This window comes from Papaver somniferum, chromosome 7, assembly GCF_003573695.1.
Source record: "Papaver somniferum cultivar HN1 chromosome 7, ASM357369v1, whole genome shotgun sequence".
Classification (NCBI taxonomy): Eukaryota; Viridiplantae; Streptophyta; class Magnoliopsida; order Ranunculales; family Papaveraceae; genus Papaver; species Papaver somniferum.
This window is the reverse complement of record NC_039364.1, coordinates 86,760,090-86,781,397: the sequence shown is the minus strand read 5'-3', so window position 1 is coordinate 86,781,397 and position 21,308 is coordinate 86,760,090. Positions and strand designations below refer to the sequence as shown.

The following is a 21,308-nucleotide window of genomic DNA, read 5'->3' as shown; positions in this document are numbered from 1 at the left end:
AATTAGAAGTACAAGTTGCAGTGGTGGTGTAGGTGGCAGTAAAGTTTGAAGAAGAGCAAGGGGGGAGAATATTTAGTCTTTGCGGACCAGGTTGAAGAACCTCTTGCAAAAACCAACACCGATTGTGGTTTATTTTACTGAGGAATGAGCACTTTATGCTTTTTAACACTAGTATCTTTTATTACATCTCTACATGTTAGTTAGTTAGTATGCACTTATGTGAATGGATATTATTTGGTAAATATAAAGTATAGGTGTTTGTGTAATTGAGTATGAGAAATGTCAGCTGGTGATTGTGAATGAGAAATTGCAAGTTCAAGTTTTTTTTTTTTGTTTTTTTTTTAAATTGCAGGTACAGATGGTAGCAAATCAATGAAGAAGGTGCTTTTATGCCAAAATCCCATCAGTCATTTTATAAGATTAAAAAAAAATAAAAAAATCAGACCGTTGAATTTGATCAATTATGACCTTAGATACAAAAGATAGGCAAGTCACTCACATGCTAACAGTGGAATTAACGATGTTGAGTAATTTCTTTTTATTTAAAATTATTAATAATCATATAATAATTTTTAAGTATTAACATAGTCAACATGGGTCGATATTATTTCCAAGTACCAAATACTAAGTTGGACAAAGTTAGACCAAACACAAACTTTGGACAAAATCTAAGTATTAAAAACCAATTAACCCTTTAAATTCCGCACACTAATGATTTATGTAACTTGTACACAATAATGTACACATACATAACAGGTACATGATAAGTGCTTAATTTACATGTTTAGAATGTCAATTCCATACTTGTTTTAGCTATAATTCTTGCATATTACTTGTTATTATGATTATTTTCTAGTTTATGTGTCATATCAGGTGAATCATCCAAAAAGGAGATACGAAGTGCTTAAATGAGCAAGGAAGTGGAGTCTATCAATGAAGGAAGTCCAAAGACCAAATTCAACTCATTCAAATCTAAGAGTTCTTAATACCATCTTTAAGAGAACGAGAATATGAAGTAAACTCAAAAAGAATGAGGTCATTCCGAGTTCAGACGAAGAAGTTATAGGCGAAACAAAATTGAAAGACTTGAAGTTACAGAGAGAAGTTCGGCTGATAACTTTATCAGCTCGAATCAGCCGAACCTGGAGCTTAAAAATCAAGATTTTCGAAGAGTATACAGGAGGATGTTCGGATCAAAAGCAATCTAATCAAGTGAGCCGAACCTAACACTCGCCTGGAGTGAATTTTACTTGTCAGGTTCGTCCGGCAAAGGTCGGCAAGTTATGAGCCGAACCTGACAATTTCTAGGACATATTTGGACGCGAAATGGACTTGAAACTCAAGGAAACAAGGTCTCAGAAGAATTTAAAGCCTAATTTTGAGAGTTTTATATAAGAAGACATCTAGAGCCTTAAGAGGATGATCTTCCATATCTTTTACACCATATCCACCTCTCATATTACAATTCTACATCAAAACCTAGGGTTTATCCCTTTAGGTGGAACCCATTCTATTTTGTAATCATGCGTATCTAAACCTTTGTTGATTAAGGATGAATTCAATGTTCTAGCGTGAAGCTTTATCAGTTATATAAATTTATTCGGAGTTTTAATCATCATCAATTGTCTTTTCTATATCTAGGGTTTATGATTGATTTCTAGATTGTTCAAGTGTACAATTGGATGATTTTATTGATCATTTTATTGCTAGTAGAGAATTTGAGCGATCCATAATTGTCGTGCATCTCCTACACAAGTAGAGAACGTGAGACCTTGCAGAGGTATTCTGTGAACCAATCATGTGTGAAGACAACACTAGCAAGTGGACCGAGCGTAATGAGTCTAACTACTAGGATCAAACCTAAACTCACAAAGCTTAAAGCATTCGATCGGGTTACATCTTGTAAGCGTACCTCAAGGCGGCTCAGTTGGATAAAATCCGGTGACTAAGCGTACCTGTTGTCCGGTGATAGAAGGAGTTTTGGGGATAGCTAAGCATAGTTGTTATCCTACGGTTGGTGATGAATGGTTCTGACGGAAGATAAATAAGTATACTAATCCAGTTAACGTTTTGTAACGTCAGAGGATTCCTTGATCATATCTTTCTTTTATTTGTTTCATTACTTTAATTCAACAATCCCCCTTTGCCTTTTATTATTTTGTTGAACTAAATAACCTATCAATTACACAACTCTCTATTGGAACGATTTCTTACTACCACTATATTACCAGTTAATTAGTGGGAAATATCTTGATTAATTTGTTGTGGTTACGAAATGCATCAAATTTTGGCGCCGCTGCCGGGGAACAAAATTCTTTCAATGAACACTTCAATATATAGTGAATCTGCGACAACGTGTGTTACAAGAAAGAGAATCAGATAAGGTGGAACATCAATTGGATGAAACAAAAAACCGCACAACCTGCCCAATATGAAATTGACGAAGCCTATGCATAAAAATAAGAGGAATACTACCTTGATTAAGTTACTTATAATAAAGTTTGAAGACTAAATGTGGTAGTTACTTTTAATTAAACTTTAAAATTAAATGCACCAGTTTAGCTTTTAGTTGAAGGTACTAGTTTTTGTAGGTATAATTTAAATATACTAGATGTGTGCGGAATCATATTATGCAAAATTTAAATTCTCTTCAAATTATATAAAATAATTAAATAATTAAAATATAACAACATTTAATTTAATAAAAGATAAATTGACTTGGTTTTGACTAGCGCGCATAGCTCATTTTCTAGTCCAAAGATGCACGGTCGGATCATCCATGAACAGTCCACAGAGGCCCCGATTTTCAATTATGTCAGCGGCAAGTCTATATTTTCGTGCAGGACGACCACGAAACACTTCAAAATTATTCCTTAAATCTATTTCTTCAAAACTAGTCTAGGTAGGATCACATTAGGTTTCCTCAATGACCATGCTATGGAGAATTATGCAAGTTAGCATAATTTTGTTCATTTCTTGAAGATAAAAAAAATAATACAATCCACAAACAATGGGGAACTTCCTTTTCAAATTTTTGAGTGCACGTTAAACATCATTTCTCAAAGCCATTTGTTACGTGTTAAAATACTTCTTATCTTTTGAAGCCGGTCCCAAGCCGATCTGACTGTAGGATTGAACTAAAGTTGACAATTATAGATAGATCTTGTCTGCCAATAATAATTATTAGTGTAGTTATGACCCTTGATGATGGAATTATAGTGTGAACAAGGGTGATTTATGCAAAACATTGATGTTATTTTGTGAACGCGGCAGTCTAAAAAAAAGCATGCCAAATTCAACAATCATAAGTTGCCGAAGCTTCCAAAATATCGCTCTTGGATAATGACCCTTATATTGACCTTCTGATTCAACATGACATGTCTGCTACACCCAATGCATGCAGCCAAGACTACCTACCGTTACTGGAATACCCCTAGTTGTGTTTTGAGCAAAAACTTTATCAACATTTATCTGAGTAGGTTTTCATAGGAAAGTTGGACCAAAATATTTGACCACTGTGTCGTAAAAAATTTGAGATTCCTACGGATGTACTCATCTCTGGAATTCGTTGGTACCCCGTAACATAATATTCAGAGGGCTACAATGATCTTTTATTATGGACTTAATTCTCGTACATGTCGTGCATCATACTGATAATTAAATAGAGGTTGTGCCTGACAAAGCTCGACAATAATCCTTTGAAGCAAGTTGGAGCCATGCAGAATCGACACTGAAAATCTATCTTTAAAAGAATAATACAGCTTCTTGACATCGTAAAATGTCTCTCTCTCCACGTTCATATTCTAGTGAAAACTTATATTGGCTTTAAAGGCCTAACTATTATCCATGAATGCAATTACAACATAAAGGTTTGCCACCTTCTAAACTAATTTGACTCTTCATCCAATTGACGCAAAATCTCTAAATATGTATTTCCTCTTCTTTGTACAAAGTTTCGTCAATTTTCATATTTTCCCCAGAAGAATCAAAATCAGGATTCATGGTTGAAAAAAAAAATTGATTGAAATTGAGAAATGAATATGTGTAAACAATTTTGTGATTTGATTGACTAAAATTGAGAGAAAATAGATATATGTAAAGAGTGTTGTGATTTAGTAAGAGAGAATTGAGTAATTTATATAGATGAAAAGAATAACCGTTAGTTACCGTTGGAAAATTAGTTGTTGGAAGTAAACGCTAAGCCACCAGCGGCTAAAGCTAAAACACTAGAATCTGAATGTCAGCCGGGCATCCGAACATTTGCTGCGCGTTTTTTGTGTTGCTACCAAATATACTTTATGTTAGAGCATGCTCAGTTGAACCCACAAGTTTTGCTATTTAAAGCTTGTTGTCAATGTTAGATGAAAAAACTGTATCTTGATTTCTAGTCTGCTAAGTCAAGTCTCAGACTAGGTATAAAAGTTGGTAGTTGAGTATTAGACATTACCCTCGAAGACTGGAGATCAAAGAAGACATTTGGATAAATTCATCAACAAGGTATGTGAAGACTGAACCTTTTTATTTACTCACAAGCTTTACCATTATATCTTTATAAGACTATGTCGTATGACTTTTAATAGATTTATTGCAAAGAAGAAATTTCGTGTCAGGCTTATGTTATTAAACATCTTGAAATATGATACAAACATTGGATGTTCATAGGTCCTTAACAATATTAGTTCGAAATAATTTATTGTTCATGAATTAATTTTGTGGATCATTTAAAAATTGCCCGAGCAATGATTTATCATTTGGGAAGGTTTCAAACATCAAAAGAGAGAAATTCAGAATTACTGTAATTTCGACTCAAGGTAGGTTGGCGAACATCTCGCAAACCATAGATATTTGAGTTTGTGGAATACAAGAAGGTTGGCAAACCACTTTGCAAACCTTACAGTTCAGAATGGGACGATTCACCAACCCGGTACACGAACCGTGGTAGTCTGAATTGGTGATAAGGCCAACGGTTGGCGAACCCAGTTCATGAACCGTAGCGCCATGAGTTCACGAGTCGGTGAACGGTTGGTGAAACCGGTTCACGAACCGTTTCACCAACGATACCAGTGGATTTTTAGCAGGTGCTCAAAAACTTATTTTTTCTAAAATATGTTTAACATTGTTATGACTCTCATAAACTTCTAAGATATCATTGATCACTAAAACACTTGTGTATGTGCGTAATGATTAAATTCTTAAGTGTTTAGATGAACATCAAATTGCTTACTAGTTCGTATGGCATATTTTCCCAAAACTATCATAAACATGTTCCATGTACCCGGACCACTGTATATATTCTTTTATGTGATTTCAATACAAATTTCTTACATGCTTACGTGAAACCCTAATTAGAGTTTCTTCTAAACAGAGAAAGTGTTTGCTTGAATTCTAAGTAACCCTCAGTCTTGAACATCTACACTTTTTCAACTGGGAAAATCAATCCCTGACACTTTGTTTCCTAGTTGATAGCTAGAGTCGTCTTATATAGACCCATGTTTCCTCTGATATACATAATTAGGTCTACGACTAAAAGACATTTCTTGGGGGTTCGTGGATCCAGGTCCGGCTATCTTTATCTTGATAGTTCGTATATCCCGACCTTGCTTTTCTGTTAGCGAGGTTCTCGTAATGTCTTTCAGGCAAGATCAATATGAATCATAAAGTTCTTTTCGTTTCAGACTCTGTGATTCCTCAAGATAGATATATGAAAACTATACTTAATTAATTATTTCACCATTATTCTTGAAAGGTGGTTAAGAATCCGAGTTTCTCAGCTAACTGGGTGTAAGTGTTCGGGATTTATGGGGTTTGCCAATTTTGTATATTGCAAACAGATTTCCAAGCCTTGAACTTTGATCTAAAGGGAAATCAAATAGGCTTATCTATTAGAGGCAGATTGGTAACAAAAGTCTTCACTTAGGTTGAAGCAACTCTTAGGATGTAAGGACGTCAGCTAAAGGAAGCAATTGCGTAGAGCCTTGCGAGGTTCAAGAGACGCAAGGAGCGCGACTATAACTGGGTCGCTTGGAGGGTGGATTCGGTCTCTCCTACATTCCAGTCCGAAATCTGATAATATGCTAGTGTCTGTAGAGGCTTACTACAGTTATGTGTTCAAATCTGGACGAGGTCCCGAGGTTTTGCTGCTATTGCGGTTTCCTCGTTAACAAAATTCTGATGTCTTGTGTTTTTTCCTTTTTTGCATTATATTATTTATCTTTATAATAGGATTTACACAAGTAAAACGTTATGAGATTTGTTTCTTGTAGAATTCGTATCTTGAAAGGTAGATAACAAGTTTCACACTTGGCAGACTTCAGATCTAAATATTTGGATACGACTAGATTGATCTTGGACATTAATTTTTGAGATCATCCAAGTACTCTTCTTAACAATTAGGCTCATAGATTCTATTATCTATCTGATTAAGGAGAGATAGAGATATAAACTCTATATACATATTTTCAAGGATCATACTGGTTTACTTGCAATTATATTATGTTTTGTCCATACACATTGCCGAACAAAAAATTGGTGATGCATTTGGTACCATCTCTTTTTCACTTTACCATAGCGGCAAGCTAGGTTTGCCGATCCGCCTGGGTGAACAAATTTTATTATAAAATGGTTATCACTTCTCGGTGTGCGGCAAGATGCTGTGGACTTTCTGCCGACTCCACCACAACGGTGTACCGACTACCGAGTACATACCAGGAACTAGTCCGCCCAAGAGTCCGCCCTTAACGAGAGTGTGTATCCTACTGTCGGCTTAGGTTTTGGGTTCCAAGTTCGAAGGCAACAAAAAGACACAGACAGAGTAGAGTTTGGAAGAGAGGCACAACAGGGAGAAAAATACCGCCATTGAAGACCGCCGAGGTATTTCTACTTTTCATTCTTCGTCATGTTCTCCTCTTGCAGTTTACTATATTCATCTCTCTCTAACTTCTTTCAGATTTATTTATTTCTTATTCTAAAACCCTAATTTTTATTCTTCTAAACCCTAATTTTTATTCTTCTAAAACCCTTTCTTTTTTATTTTTCTAATATTAGTTCTATTTCTCCCCTTCTTTATGTGTAGGCTATTGCTGATAAGAATGATAACTGGTGGGAAAAGCCTTGTTTCTTCATCTCCCGCATTTTCAAGTGATGGGAAAAAACTATTGGTCTGTACCGGCAATACAGTTTCAATCTTTAGCACCTCCACTGGCTTACAGGTAGTTTTTTCTCATTTTCTCAGTTTTTAGAATTTGTTTTACTGAAATTTTTGAGATATTTAACTTTTTTGTTTTGGTTTACATAGATAACCGAATTGGAAGGTCACACAGGACTTGTTACTTCTGTGATTGTTGTACCGTCTCTTACCCCAGCAAGTAAATTTTTGTCTTATTGCTGGACATCGTCGCTGGATGGAACTATTCGTTACTGGGACTTTTCTACAGCACAAGTTATCAAAAAATTTGATACTGAGCTGCCGATATTCTCAATGGTAAGAAATAGTCTTATGCTTTCACTTAAAACCTTACAGGAAGTTATTGTTAAGGTCCATTAGGCGTTTTTTCTAGTGGTTTATTTGTTGTTGAAAGTGCGTAACTTTTTTTTTTGATCGGTTGAAAGTGCCTAACTTGCGATTCAGTTTAATTTTAAGTGTGTTTATTTCTTTACTAGGTGATTCCGAATTTACCTGGACTATCCAATGAGAGCAGTGGAAAAGTATCAGATCCTTTTGCTTTTGTATCAGTTGAAGATACAAACACAACAGATGACAATGCTTTTAGGGGAAAAATATGGAGATATAACTTAGCAAAAGGTTGTAAAGTTGGTGTAGTTCTGACAGAGGTAGTCTCTAGCCAACTCTTATTTTCTTGTAAAAAAGTCTAATTTTTGTGAGTTTGAAACATAATGATGTCACTAGGTATTTTTCCTGTACTTTGGCACTGTGCAAGTTCTGATTGCTTTATTGTTTGAGCAAAAGAGTACCTTACATCATTATCTGTTCCACACAACATATAGAATCTGGGCAGATTGCTATGCCTAGAAGTTGGATGTGTAGTCGTCTCTATCGCTCTTATGTCAGATTATTGTAATACTTGGATATTTTCCCGCCGTATGTACGTATATATGTGTATGTGGTCAATTATTTCTCACCTAATTCTAGGTCAGATGTGCAGTAGAAATATTGAAGGACATAAATTCGAATTGAATACTAAGCATTACTTCACACATTGCTTACGCTGAAACAATTAACCTTGTATACACCACTCTATTTAGGGTCATGTGGCTGTCATAAGCTTCTTTCTCATTTAATCTAAGATTCTCCCAGAATCCTGCTAAATGCGCACATTTCGGTTTCTTAGCCTGCATAGATTTGAGAAATTTCGTATGGGTATATGATTGTTTACTTATGTCTTGCATCTACTTGTGTTCAGACTAGACACCCGGAGTATATAACTAGCAGTCCCTCGGGAGATTTTTTTGGCATTCGACACAAGCGCAAGGTTCATATATGGAAGATCTTTGCTAAAGACTCAAAATATGATGTCAAGAAGATAACACTGCACCACACTAAAAACTTCACAGCCGTTGCGTTTCATCCAACAGAGAAAATCATAGCTGCAGGTGATTCAACTGGAAGGATTTTGATCTGGAGAGGTATTGGAAAGAAAACTTTTTCCGGAGGACGCAAGAATGTGATAGTGGTAAAGAATGATGAAACTGCTCCTGGGGTGAGGGGTGAGGATGATGCCGAGTCATGCTCAACATGGCATTGGCACCCATCTGAAGTGAAGGTTCTATCCTTTTCTTCTGATGGAGCTTATCTATACTCAGGTAAAGCAGAAACCAGATTAATGACTTCATTTTGATTTCGTTCTTTTCAGTATTTCGTGTGTCACTTGTTTGACCATTTTTTTTACCCTGGGGAAAAATGAAAAATCTAAATTCTGTATGTGATAATTATCTTATTTAGGGGGAAAGGAGGGAGTTCTAGTGGTTTGGCAGCTCGATACAGGCAAACAGAGATTTCTTCCGCGTATTGGATCCCCACTTACATATTTGGCAGAGTCTTTGGATCCTACTCTTTCCTCAGTAAGGACTTCTATTAATGTAAATTTGATGATTTCTTTTCAAATCGGGAGTACCTGTCAACTAGAATGTAGCAGAACTTACTGTTGAAGTTATACTGAATAATGGTACGTTTAGATATCTTGTGCAGACAATCAAATACATCTTTTGCAAATGCCTTCCATGGAAATCTTGAAGTCCATCGCTGGGATTAAGGTTTGTACTTGCTCTTTCTTTTGTCCTATTAGGTACTTTTTTGTAAATGTGCTACGGAATCTATTTGGTAATCCAAGAGAACTGCCAAGATCTCCAAGGTTGTTTGAATTATCTCTTTGAGACATTCGTGGTCTGTATGGGGATCCGCCGACAGGTTTCAAGATATATTCTGGCATTTTTTAGTAGAATGGGCGTTCGTACTCCCTCATTAGTTGTGTACTTGGACTAGATGTCGCACTTTGGGCACATTAATGCTATACCATTGGAACCATCCTGTAATTTTCTTCTAGGTGATGTGTGCCTTTCGGAAGGGATTCTTTTCACTTGTCTGTAGCATTATTTTAACATAGATACTCAATGGTGTATATACAGCTTCCTTCCCTTCTCGACGTCGAAGAGGGATCATGCAATGTTATGGCCTTCGATTACAGCACTGGTTTAGTTGCATTGAGAACAGAAACCTATTCAATACAATTCTACAGCTTGTTCGACGACCGTGAGATTTCACAGGTATGCAGATTTGGATATGATGATACCCTCTTTGTTGTTTACTTCATTCTGTATAATATCTTTCCAGAGTTGTGTTTTCTTCTGTTCAGATTTTAGAAATGTATTAAAGAATGCAAAACAAAACATTTTAAATTGGCTTCTTTTTTCCTTCCCAAGTTTTCTTATTCATGTAGGCATGTATTCCAACCTTTGTTGCCCATCTTGTGCCTTACTTTCTAGGAAATTTATTGTGGTTGGTGTGGCTTGAATAACTAGTATTCATTGCTTAATACATCTCTCAGGTTTAACTGAACCAAAAAAGTAAAGAGATTTCCCCCAAAAGAGACCTTCAGTCTTGGCATTGCATATCCACATGTTTTGGGTATGAAACACCAAACATTTCTTTCTATTGGATTGGCGCTTGTGCAAGGGCTTGCATACATTTTGTCTCTGCAGCTTTTTATATATTTATGAGATTTGCTTGCACTCGTCGAACCCATTTACACTATTGGATACACCCTAGGATTCGTTTAGATTGGTATGTTTCTGGTAAAACATTTTGATGATCATGTTATATAGTTCAGATCCGTATGACTTGTATGGAATAGTTTATTTTAGGGTTTCCTCTGTTTCACTAAGTAGTAAGGACCTCCATTGGGTCCTTACGTTATGTGCCTCATACTGTAACAATAAGAGTAAACCATGGTCAACTTACTCTTCCAAGAATGTCGCAATTATTCTCATTTCGTGATGGAAGCATTTATCCAATTTTGCTTATTTGCAGGTTCAAGTATGTGAAAGAAATCATCAGCCTGGTGACGAAATCACTGTATGTAAAGTTAACAGTAATGAATGGCAATTATTACTTTGGATATCTTTTTGAAACATTATTTTTTAAGTGTAGTGAATGAGTTGATATCTCAATGCCGTTCATAGGGATATCTTGAAATACTTTAAGAACGGAACAAGACCCCTTTTCCTTATCCCCACCCACCCACTTAAAAAAGTTCAAAACACTAGATTTTTATCTTGATAATAACTTGTCGAACCAACTCAATCTGGGGAAAAGCTTTGAAATTACAGTAGAATATCTTGTACAAGTCCAAACTCATATTTTCAACCCTTGATCATGGAACAACATCAAAGCAGATTTGGAAATTATCTTCACCATGGCTTGGGCCCATTTGAAATTAATGTAAGCTAGATATGGCTACCATTATCTTATATTGCTTTCGCATCACCCTACCAAGCCCTAGTTTTTCTGCTATTTTTAATGGACGCTGTTTATACTTACTTTCTGTGTGCGTTTCTTGATATGACCGAGTATGAACTGTTCTTTTCGTTGGTGACTTCCTTTTATTTTTAGTATCTAATATTTATCTAGTTAGTCATACAAATTAGTGATTCCTTATAAGTTGATCGTCTTTTGGGAAAGTGAAGACATTTTCTTATCTTTGATGGATGCAGTTAATTGTAAATTTATTAGCTCTCTCTAAGGATGGCACAAAAATGGGTACGGCTGAAGTTAAGCTCTCGGAGGACGGAATTGGTGGTCTTGTTTGTCTCAGATTTTGGGAAGCTGGGAATCGTAAGGGTGCATTCTCCTTGTCAACTGTTATATACGAGCCTCACAGGTCTAAATACTGCATTGGTTATGGTTTTGGATTTCTTAATTCTTATGTGGGTTTCTAACAGTGACATGCTTGTATCCAGTTTCACTCGCCTCCTCATACCTAACCTGAAAAATTCTTTAACTAAATTTTAGTTAAATCACCCTTTGAAGAACCTAAGTTATTTAACACAGTGCGAAAAGAATACATTCGTATGAGGATGAGACATGGAGTCTGTTCTCTTGAATGCAGTCTGATTTGTAGTGAGAGTAGGTCGCCTCTCATGGAGTAGTGAAGTTTCTGACTAGATGTTTCATATTTTAAAGGATAATTCTGATGATTAAGTGATCATGTTCGATAAAAAAGTTACTGGTCTCTTGAATCAATTAGCATGCACCAATTGTTGATCGGAAGGCCCGTCTCATATCGTAGTTTTCAGATTTGGTGTGTTAATGTGTAGCGTTATTAGCACATATTCCGCTAAAATGAAAGACCTCTCTGAGTCTTGAGCATATATATTTTTTCTAAAATATATATAGTGGTCAGATATGGTTTCTTTTTCTCTGATACTTAAATGTTGAAGTAGCACATAACTAGCGATTTGTATTTTTGTTTAAAGTCTTCACTGTGTTTTACTATCTATCTTCTTCGTCGCTAATCAACAGCGATGCTGGAATTTCTGCGATAGCCTTCAATCCCACTCGTAATATGGCAGTTAGTGCTTCACATGGTGGTGACTTTAAGGTAATAGTATCTCACTTAGCCTGATGAATTCAAGTATTTTTGTAATTATTTCTCAAATTTGTTCGTCTTTCTATACTCAGATTTGGGTTCGGAGTTCTGATCTGCAACAAAAAGATCAAGTGCCTCAGAAATTTGGCTGGAGATGTAACTCCGTTGGTTCATACAAGTATGGTCTTGTTTTCATTTAAATCTCTTTTCCCTATTTAGGCCATTTTACCTGCTATCCTTACAAACACCCAAATATAGTTAAAGCCAAATTAATTTGCTGCAGAACCTTTAGTAGATTTTTAGACCCTTCTATACACATTAGTATGTCTCCCTTATCCATTCAATTCCTTGTAATAATTGGTCTGTGATGCCTAAGGCTGGATATCAGAGAGTTTCCATTTTGACTTTTGAGACTCCATGGCAACTGTATGAAGTTTGTTCGTCGATAGAGATGCGACAAAGAACCTTCTAGAATGGCAACTCCTTGAAAAAGTTGGCACATGTATCCTCGACACAATCTAACAGCTAAAATTCCAGATTCTTAGAATTGTCGTTGATGGTTTTATTTATCAAATGTTCAATAATAATCAGAATCACTAATCATCTCTCTCTATCTTTTAACTCGAGTTGTGCTATCCTTTAGGTTTCTGAAGTTATAGTCACTGATTACTGAGATATACGCCATTATAACTTCCACAAGCAGGAAATGATTGCGAGGATAGTAGTGGGTAGTTTGTTGGTTCATGAAGCATTTTCTATGATTAATATATGATCGTTATAAGCTTCCACTTCTGTACGGATTATCAATATACATGGTTTGCTGCTACGTAGGGAAAAGCCAATGACAGCTGCTGCATTTTCTGCTGATGGGTCTGTTCTTGCTGTTGCTGCTGAAACTGTTATTACGTTGTGGAATCCATTAGAAAATGTTCTAGTTGCTGTAATCGGAGATACACCTACGGTAATCCTCTGATTTTCTTACCTGAATTTTTAGTAATCTTTTCTAAAGGCTCGAAGAAAGTGAGTTAAAAAAACGACATATGGTGGTGCTAGACATCTGATACTGTGCATGGAATAAACAAGCAGTAGGAAATGGGATGCCATTTTGTTCCCCCATATTTTATGAGGCTGGCCAATATTTTACCATCCCAAAAGGTTTGAGGCTTATGGGTCCAAACCCCCCCAGTCTCATGATTAGGATGTAGGGGTTTGATTGACCCATATGCAGTTATATGAGTTGAACTGAGTCCAAGACGTTTGGTCAAATGTACTAACTCTTACTGCTAGTTCCATGTTACGTTAAGTAGCAAGTTGAACGGAGTGGGAAAAATAGTACCTCATTCATTAAGTATTTGCGTATACTAGATAGGCACTTCCCTTGGGACCAAGCAAAGTTGACCTCTATGCTAACATCTTCACTGCATCTTATCTGTAAGTATGTGTAACACTAATAGTCAACCTCCTTTTTTCAGCGAATTGTGTCCCTTACTTTTGCTGGGAAGTCAGAATATCTTGTGTCAGTATCCAGAGATTCAAAGCCACAGCTATCAGTTTGGAGTACATCAAAGCTTTCTAAGTTGTGGTCCTATAATCTTCTTATCGAAGGTGCGTATTCTCTTTAAGGGAAATATCAGGGTAGCATATTACTTTATTTGATAGTCAATTCTTGATCATCCAATATCTATATTGTCTTGCTGTTTAGTTTACTTGATAACTGCTCAACAGAAAGGCTCCCAAAATCTTCTATTGAGCAGAAACAAAGTGTGGATGTTGAGTAAAGTAAATAGTGACGGCGTGGGCATGGGTTTCGGGGATTACCTGTGAATAATGAACAAGTTGTGACAAATCTAACTTTTTATGTCTTTTCCTAGTAATGTACCTAGTAATATGTATATTATTTTTGTGAATTGCATAAACTCATTAAGTTGAAAGTACTGCAAAAGTTTCAGTACATTTTTCCCTTTCATTCTTGCTAAGTTAGGGTACCGGTGTAAGATATTAACTTGCTCACAATGGCCGAAGGCTTGACTTTCAAAGCATGTGTCTTGTTACTGAAACTTTGAGCTGGTACAAAGTTTCGGACTAATAAAACTGGATATAATTAAATCCATCTCTTTGCTGATATCGTGTTTTCTCCTGGATGATGTATGATCCATGTTCTCATCTTCAATATTTTTCTCATGCATGCAGCTGTGACCTGTACCATGGATGGTACTTGTTTTGCTGTTCTAGCCCTTAACCCAAAACTATCCACATCTAATGAGACTGCACATGAAAGCATGGATGGCGTAATCTTATTATTTAGTGTGGAGGATGTGGTTCCTCTGGCAACCTGGACAGTAAACAAGGTATGTCTTTGCCCTGCATTATTTATCCGATGTGCCACGTTGTTCATTTGTCTGTTGATACATAGAAAACTAATATGTCCATTTATTACTTTACTATAAATACCCGTGACTGGCATACTTCCGACTCTCAACCCAAACTAATGAGCCAATTTAACATGATTCTGAGTGATTTGGCGAGGTCTTTGATTATAGAACTGTCTGAGTAGTCTGAGCTGAGAACGTCCACAGTAAGTGGAATACACCATTGTTCATGATATACCATTTTCTAGGACTTCTTTTTATCCCGATGAGCAATTTTTTATATTGGAAGAGGCCTCTTTACTACTTGTGACCCATCCAAGCTGCTCATCTGTAGGTATCGATGTATTAGCTCTTGGTGAGCATCACCATGAACTCAATTATATAACTCTCTGGCTTATAGCTGGTTTTTATTCTCGGTGTTTTTATCTCAGGCAAAGGGAGGGGGACTATCATTTATTCAAGGAGACCCATCTTCACTTGATAGGAAACCTGTCAGCGAAGAACAACCTGCTGAGGTTCTTGTTTATGTCAGTGGTGACCATGAGTATATCATCTTCGATCCACATGGCAAAGAAGACAACACCAACAGGGTATATCGCCGAGAGAGTGTGGTCCCCACGGAGGAGACAGGTAATTTGCTAGTTTTTCATGTCATCTGCTTGTTCCTTTTTTTTGTTGAAGATATCCATTCTCTTCTGATTGAAAATTAGTAAATGCTGTGGAGAACTGAGAAGGGGAAGTATCCTCGCCTTGTTTTTGTCAATCAGTTTTGACATCGCTGAATTGGTACACCTTGGCTATTAGTTACTTGTTAACAAACAAGTGGGGTTAACTATTTCAGTCTCAGATCCACATTGTCTTGTCTTATACATTATTTTAGTCATGCCAACCGGTCCAGGTACTGATTCTACTGTACCTGAATGATTCTGACACCAACTGTGGGTGTATGATGAATATCATTATGTAAACATGAGTTAAACTGTGAACTGTGAGACATCTCTCATCTCTTTCAATACGATGCTTAGAGCCCAAACTAAACAGTTACAGAGAAACGTCATAGTTGTATGTCTTCTGAATCTCATCTGATTGTGAATCTCAGGGGAAACTTGATTAGAATTCCTTCCATATAACTGAATCTCAAATTTAGCAGAAGAATCACTGGTGCGATGTCCGTAAATAAAAACCATTAAAGAATTGCCGGCACCCGTTATTGTTAAGTTAACAATCTGCTTCTCTATGTATCAGGAATATCTGGGTATGCATCTATTTATGGTGAGCTTCCTAATATTAGCGGCACTGAGAAAAATCAGACGCCGCGGATTCCATTTGTGCCTTCGGAAAGGCCTTGGGAGAGCATATTCAGTGGATCATCACATGTCCGTCTACCTCTTACAAAATTATGTTCAGTATTTTTGGAATCCTTGCTTGAAAGAAGGCCAGAAGCTGTACAATAAAGTAGGATAGCTCAGAATTTCATCAATTTTGTTGGATATATTTATAATCACCTGTTATATCTTTTCATGCCCACTTATACATCTTAGCTGTTTATGACGGGGACAGAGGTGGAAATTTTTTAAGGTCAGTGATGTGTATGCGGTTATAAAAGATTTTACTTCTTCACACTGAGAAGGTTTGTTACAGGGGACCAACTGTTTCACCAAGGAGGTTCCAATATAAAAAGAGAAGCATGCGGGTGGTGCTGTAATCCTTGTAAGGTAGTAGAAGTGGCAGATTCATCATGTGATCGTAGTCAAAATTTTGTTTTTCACCCTTTGTAATGTTTTGTTACTTGACCTTTTATGTGTGGTTGAAATCATTTTGATTAGTTTTCATCTTCGTTTTTGAAATTTCATTTCTTTTTGCAGATTAAAAATTTATATGCCGACCTATTTTGCCACATTGCTGCCTTTAATTTTATCTACCGTTCGTCCATTTCGATGGTAGTGCTTTCCACTTTCGTTGACCATTGCACTACTAGTTTCTTCTCTAGCCAGACGTTCCGCTCCTTGCTCAACTACCAGCCGGGACTAACCAATCAACTTGATTAATTCATTCCTCCTATTTAAATTTTGATGGACTGCATGTTTGATGATGATCGTAGTTTGCAGTGAAGAAACCTGACCCATATATGCAATCAGACAATCAACGTATATCTGGAAACGAAGTTGATCTGCTATTTCTTTTGTAATGCCGTTGAAAGCCTTGGAATATGGACAATGAGCGTAACTCTAAAATTCTCACACAGCAAAGTCGCAGAATGCAGCTTTTCTTGTTTCCAGAAAAAAATAAATATGATGCTCCCGAATAAAAAAGAATTATAGGGACACTTTCAAATCAGTGCCTACCTAAAAATACCCAATCATTCAGTTCATATGATTCGGAGGTAAAAACTGTACACATTTATCGAGATCTATCAATATTTCTACGTAGTTCTTTATCAGATTTCAATATCTGCATGTGAAAGGTTCTCCCGGAGCATGTCATAGTACTGGCACATTCGTTTTTCAAGGTTCTGTCTCTCCAATTTTCTTCTCGTTTAACTTTTGTACGAGGAACAATTTACTTCTGGAATGAGAGGGAATACGATCCTGTAGTTGGATCTTTCACCGCTTTGAAGTTGTCGATGCTCATCCCAAAACGTCCTAACACAGAGTTTCCCATTTCTTTTTGCTTCCCTGGAATAAAAAAGAGGCTGGGTATTATAAGCATAGCCCCATCAAAGAGTATGCAAATACCAACATTGAAGATTAAGAAGTCCTACTCATACAAAGGGGCCATTGGGCCAAACATTACAAATGAAAATAATAACAACTCCTACAGGAAACCATCTAGCCTAAAGACCCTAAACCATCATGGGATTCAACAACTCAAAGTCTTACTTTGGTGTTATTCGAAGAAAACACTAGCTCTAGTATATTGCATTTCTGCATCATCTATTCATGGTCCTTAAAAGAACTGATACGTTAAAATGGCGTTAATGCACCATATACACCAGCATTACATGTCCACAGTGTTGAATCTGAATTAGTATCATGACTCATATCATACCTTTCAAAATAGCAGCACTGAGACGATTAAGTACAGATACATCACTAATCTGATGGACATTTTAACTTCGCGTTCTTAAACCCAGATTATATACCTCAACTGAATATGTTTCATATAAGGCTCCTTAAGGTACTCCAGTGACAGCAAAATAGTACATAATTTACGTACTTTATGTAGCTAGTTGTGAAGTGACAGACACTTCACCTACAACAAAAACCCGATAAGGAACTCGAACACAATAGATAACCCTGACGCATATAAGCCATTGTTTAAGGCTTTAAGCCACCTTCAAAACTTAACCACTTCACACTTTAAAAATGCTCAAATGCCATTGAAACTTATCCTATGTCCACACAAATTCAGGAAATCAAGAGGCCAAAATTTAATTTCTGAATGTTATATCTCTCTCTCTGACCATATATTACTTTCTAGAAACAACAAACCAAAACTGTACCCAACCTTCACATACCAGAAACCCTGGTTGACAAGGTATACGCCATGCCACGATAACCATGAACTTTAAGAGGAATTGTGGCCTACTGTCTACCACTCGACTTGTATACTTCCACCAACAGTTATCGGTAATTTTTAAGAAGACTTGTAGCCCACAAATACTGTGACCTTTGATAGAACTTGTAGCCCAATGAGGTGATTCTCACGCACATGCAACTCACAGGTGTTGGCTAAGTTGCATCCCAATATGCAACAGAGCATGAACTTTTAACTACTTATCACGCCATTAAGACAAGACAATATGAAAGATGCCATCCTATTCGGAAGTACTAAACTAGTGCATCATGCTTCATTTTCATGAAACTTTACTGAATATCTAGTCCCATATCTATCAAATACAATACCTCTTCATCCTAAAAGGTCTCATGTAATTCATCAGAAGACTGCTAAATAGTCCAACTCCATACAATCATTTAAAAAAGTAAGATTCACTGATAGAAGAAACGAGCTTAGAAGTTTTCTGCACTAGAAGTGAAGGATGAGAGATATAATAAGAGAACAGAGCAAGAGCTTATGACTTACCAATCATCTGTTCTTTCATCTTTTCTCGCTTTTCTGCAGCTAAGGGCTCCAAGCGTACAATGGATCTTCTAGCTTGATTATTTGAAGGATCCAACTCCACAATTTTCTTCATGTCTGAAAGAAAAGAAAAACAGTAAATAAATTCATAAGTTGATCAGTGGTAAACAAAAGATATCTTCACGAAGAATAAGGGAGAGGAACTATGTCTAGAGAAATCTTGTTAACATTCAGACCTATCACAGCTTCTTCAAAGTGTTCAAGCTTTTCGTGAGCCTCCCCTCTTCTAATCAGAGCTTTCATATATGCAGGATTTAACTCCAAAGCTTTGTTGCATTCCTTAATAGTCTCCTCATATCTGCCCTGAGAATATCATGTATCAACTTCAAGATCAAATAATACAACAAAGTGACCAGACGAAAAAGAAGCCCACTATGATACATGAAAAGAAAACCATGGTTGAAACTTAAAATTACACACTCAAGTACATAGTTCAGAACAGACAGTGTAACAAGACCTAAAAGAAGGCAAACGAAACATATTGGGTCAATTGTCATGTGCCTTAGGTTGAATAATAAACATCATGTTATATATACTCGTACCGAATTTGAGAAGCAAGCAGCTCTATTTGCATGACATATAGAGCGGATCTCAATGGATGCAGGCATATCAGCAGCAATCTGTAACGCAAGCTCATACCGCAACAAGGCATCTTCATACTGCGCAGACCCGAAAAGCTTATTTCCTTCAGTTTTCGCATCATTGGCTTCACTTAAAGCTTTCTGCATCAGTAATAAACGAAAATAAAAGATAATGATCATTTGATTCTAGTGTAACTTAATGATATAACAACTAATGAGTAGTAACCACTAATATTTGGCTCGATGTTCAAGTGAAAAAACATCATGCATTGTTGGCTACTTGGCTTATTGCTGGTAAAGAGACAATATGCTAGTTGAATCTGATATCAATTCATGTTGACAGCATACAATGCGCCAACAGAGGATGACAGCCAAAACAATTACTTTCCATAACAACCAATTTCCTCTGTGATCTCCACAGAAAATGTAAGCACCTTTTTTATAATTATCAACACTTAATTCACACTAGCTATTAGACTCAATACTGTTCAAGTAACAGTAAAAAACAACTAAGCAAAAGTGAAAATAAGATTGCTACAGAGAGTGAGAATGGGGAATTAGGATCGAAGTAGAATAAGGTTAAAGAAGGAAGGAGGGAGATAACTTAGAAGGTAAAGGATACATGGACATGGTTACTGTTAGAGCAAGTCTTATGGTGGAATCCATCCTATTCCAAGTGTGGAAAAATTGTGGAATGTCAAGTCTAGTGGCTTCCAAATTGGTGTTTTCCATGAAAAATCCAAGCAGTATTCCATGGTTTCGTGGGAGGTCCCGTGGAATCCATATGAGCGCTAATCAGATTAGCGTAAAACGCTATTCAGAATAGCGCACTAGAAGACAGAAAGCGCTAACCAGAATAGCACACTAGAAGACGAAAAGCGCTAATCAAAATAGCGCTCAACGCTATTCAGAATAGCGCTTTTTTTTATCCATAGATTTAAAAGGAGCCTTTGAAAATCTAATGGCTGAAAAAAAGCGTTAATCTTAATAGCCTAAAGCGCTATTCTTAATAGCGTTTTTCTAACGCTATTCTGATTAGCATTTTTGTTGTTCCACCACTACACTTGCACTTCCATCCACAATTCCAAATGCTGAGGTGGTGTGGAAGATGGAAGATGGAACTCTTCCACCATGAGACTTGCTCTTACTAGTATAATGAAATTATGTAAATTTGGGAAGAACTTTGGATATAAAAATTGAGACTAATATAGATAGTCTACTCATTTTCCTATCTTTACACTAGTTGTATAGCAGTATGAATAAAGAAGACACAGAATGTAGATATACCAATACTGTAGTTTCTCTGTCTCCATGGCTCAGCTAAGCTAATGTATCCCATTGATTCACATACTTGGATCTTACAGACTTTACAAAATAATTGGTACAGGATTCCTAGTTTAGTGCATGCTCCTGGTCTTTGACCAATTATCTACTCTTTCATATATATATATATATATATATATTATATAATAAAAATCAATAATTGAGGAAATTAGACCTCTAATGTACATCAAATGCAAATAAAAGCCAAATTAAAACCCTAATAAACAGAATACTCCAACACAATCAAACTTGAATGTACCTGTTGTAATTCCTCGTTAGATGGAGATGGAGCAAGAACAGGTTCTTCTTCTTCTTCTTCTCTAGCCCCATCACCTTCACTTGCTGTTTCAAATCCATCGTTATTAGTCTCTTCGGTTGATTTAATACTACTACTATTTGATTCAACTACATTAATTTGTGTACTGGTATCTTCATCTTCACCCCCGTTTGGTGCTGATTCGATAATCACCATTTTTGCGAATTATTTCACGGAGATTCTGAGAAAAACAAAATGAGTTTTTTTTTTTGGGGGGGGGGGGGGGGGTATTTGGATAAAGGGAGTGAGAAACTCGTACTCAACTCGCTGATCTAAAACTGAGTTAGATTTCAGTATCTTCTTGACCAAAATACCCTTTAAAGCTAACTCATTAGAAATTTACTCAAGCAACTTTCGTACATGGAATACAGTTCCTATCTGGGGAGTGGAAGAATTAGCCATGAACCATTAACACTTCCATTTCCAAATCAATCCTAAGAAAATTAGGACAATTTGCTAATCTTTATCATCAAACGTA

General features: G+C 36.5%; 2 protein-coding genes across 2 annotated transcripts; one reads left to right on the top strand and one right to left on the bottom strand.

The window, feature by feature from the left end:
- The first annotated feature begins 6,715 nt into the window (after positions 1 to 6,715).
- Positions 6,716 to 16,357, top strand: LOC113297810 (WD repeat-containing protein 75-like). The gene is made up of 17 exons (XM_026546391.1): positions 6,716 to 6,870; positions 7,073 to 7,208; positions 7,295 to 7,480; positions 7,660 to 7,830; positions 8,421 to 8,820; positions 8,960 to 9,078; positions 9,193 to 9,270; positions 9,643 to 9,780; positions 10,544 to 10,588; positions 11,227 to 11,393; positions 12,035 to 12,113; positions 12,194 to 12,279; positions 12,933 to 13,062; positions 13,574 to 13,706; positions 14,292 to 14,449; positions 14,902 to 15,100; positions 15,716 to 16,357. The coding sequence occupies exons 2-17, from the start codon at positions 7,089 to 7,091 to the stop codon at positions 15,922 to 15,924; spliced, it is 2,418 nt and encodes an 805-aa protein (XP_026402176.1). The 5' UTR covers positions 6,716 to 6,870; positions 7,073 to 7,088; the 3' UTR covers positions 15,925 to 16,357.
- A 350-nt stretch (positions 16,358 to 16,707) lies between these two features.
- Positions 16,708 to 21,030, bottom strand: LOC113297811 (tetratricopeptide repeat protein 1-like). Its single transcript, XM_026546392.1, has 5 exons — positions 20,774 to 21,030; positions 19,153 to 19,332; positions 18,787 to 18,913; positions 18,554 to 18,667; positions 16,708 to 17,145 (listed from the first exon to the last, which is right to left on the bottom strand). The coding sequence occupies exons 1-5, from the start codon at positions 20,984 to 20,986 to the stop codon at positions 17,030 to 17,032; spliced, it is 750 nt and encodes a 249-aa protein (XP_026402177.1). The 5' UTR covers positions 20,987 to 21,030; the 3' UTR covers positions 16,708 to 17,029.
- Positions 21,031 to 21,308: the final 278 nt, after the last annotated feature.

What these genes read in the sequence shown, in the direction of transcription:
- LOC113297811 (XM_026546392.1), bottom strand. Translation starts at nt 20,986, where the DNA reads ATGGTGATTATCGAATCAGCACCAAACGGGGGTGAAGATGAAGATACC. An exon ending in CTGCTTGCTTCTCAAATTCG is followed by an intron (nt 18,914 to 19,152) that starts GTACGAGTATAT and finishes TGATATTCTCAG; the next exon opens with GGCAGATATGAGGAGACTAT. An exon ending in CTTTGAAGAAGCTGTGATAG is followed by an intron (nt 18,668 to 18,786) that starts GTCTGAATGTTA and finishes CTTTTCTTTCAG; the next exon opens with ACATGAAGAAAATTGTGGAG.
- LOC113297810 (XM_026546391.1), top strand. Translation starts at nt 7,089, where the DNA reads ATGATAACTGGTGGGAAAAGCCTTGTTTCTTCATCTCCCGCATTTTCA. An exon ending in AGCTGCCGATATTCTCAATG is followed by an intron (nt 7,481 to 7,659) that starts GTAAGAAATAGT and finishes TTTCTTTACTAG; the next exon opens with GTGATTCCGAATTTACCTGG. An exon ending in AGTCCATCGCTGGGATTAAG is followed by an intron (nt 9,271 to 9,642) that starts GTTTGTACTTGC and finishes GTGTATATACAG; the next exon opens with CTTCCTTCCCTTCTCGACGT.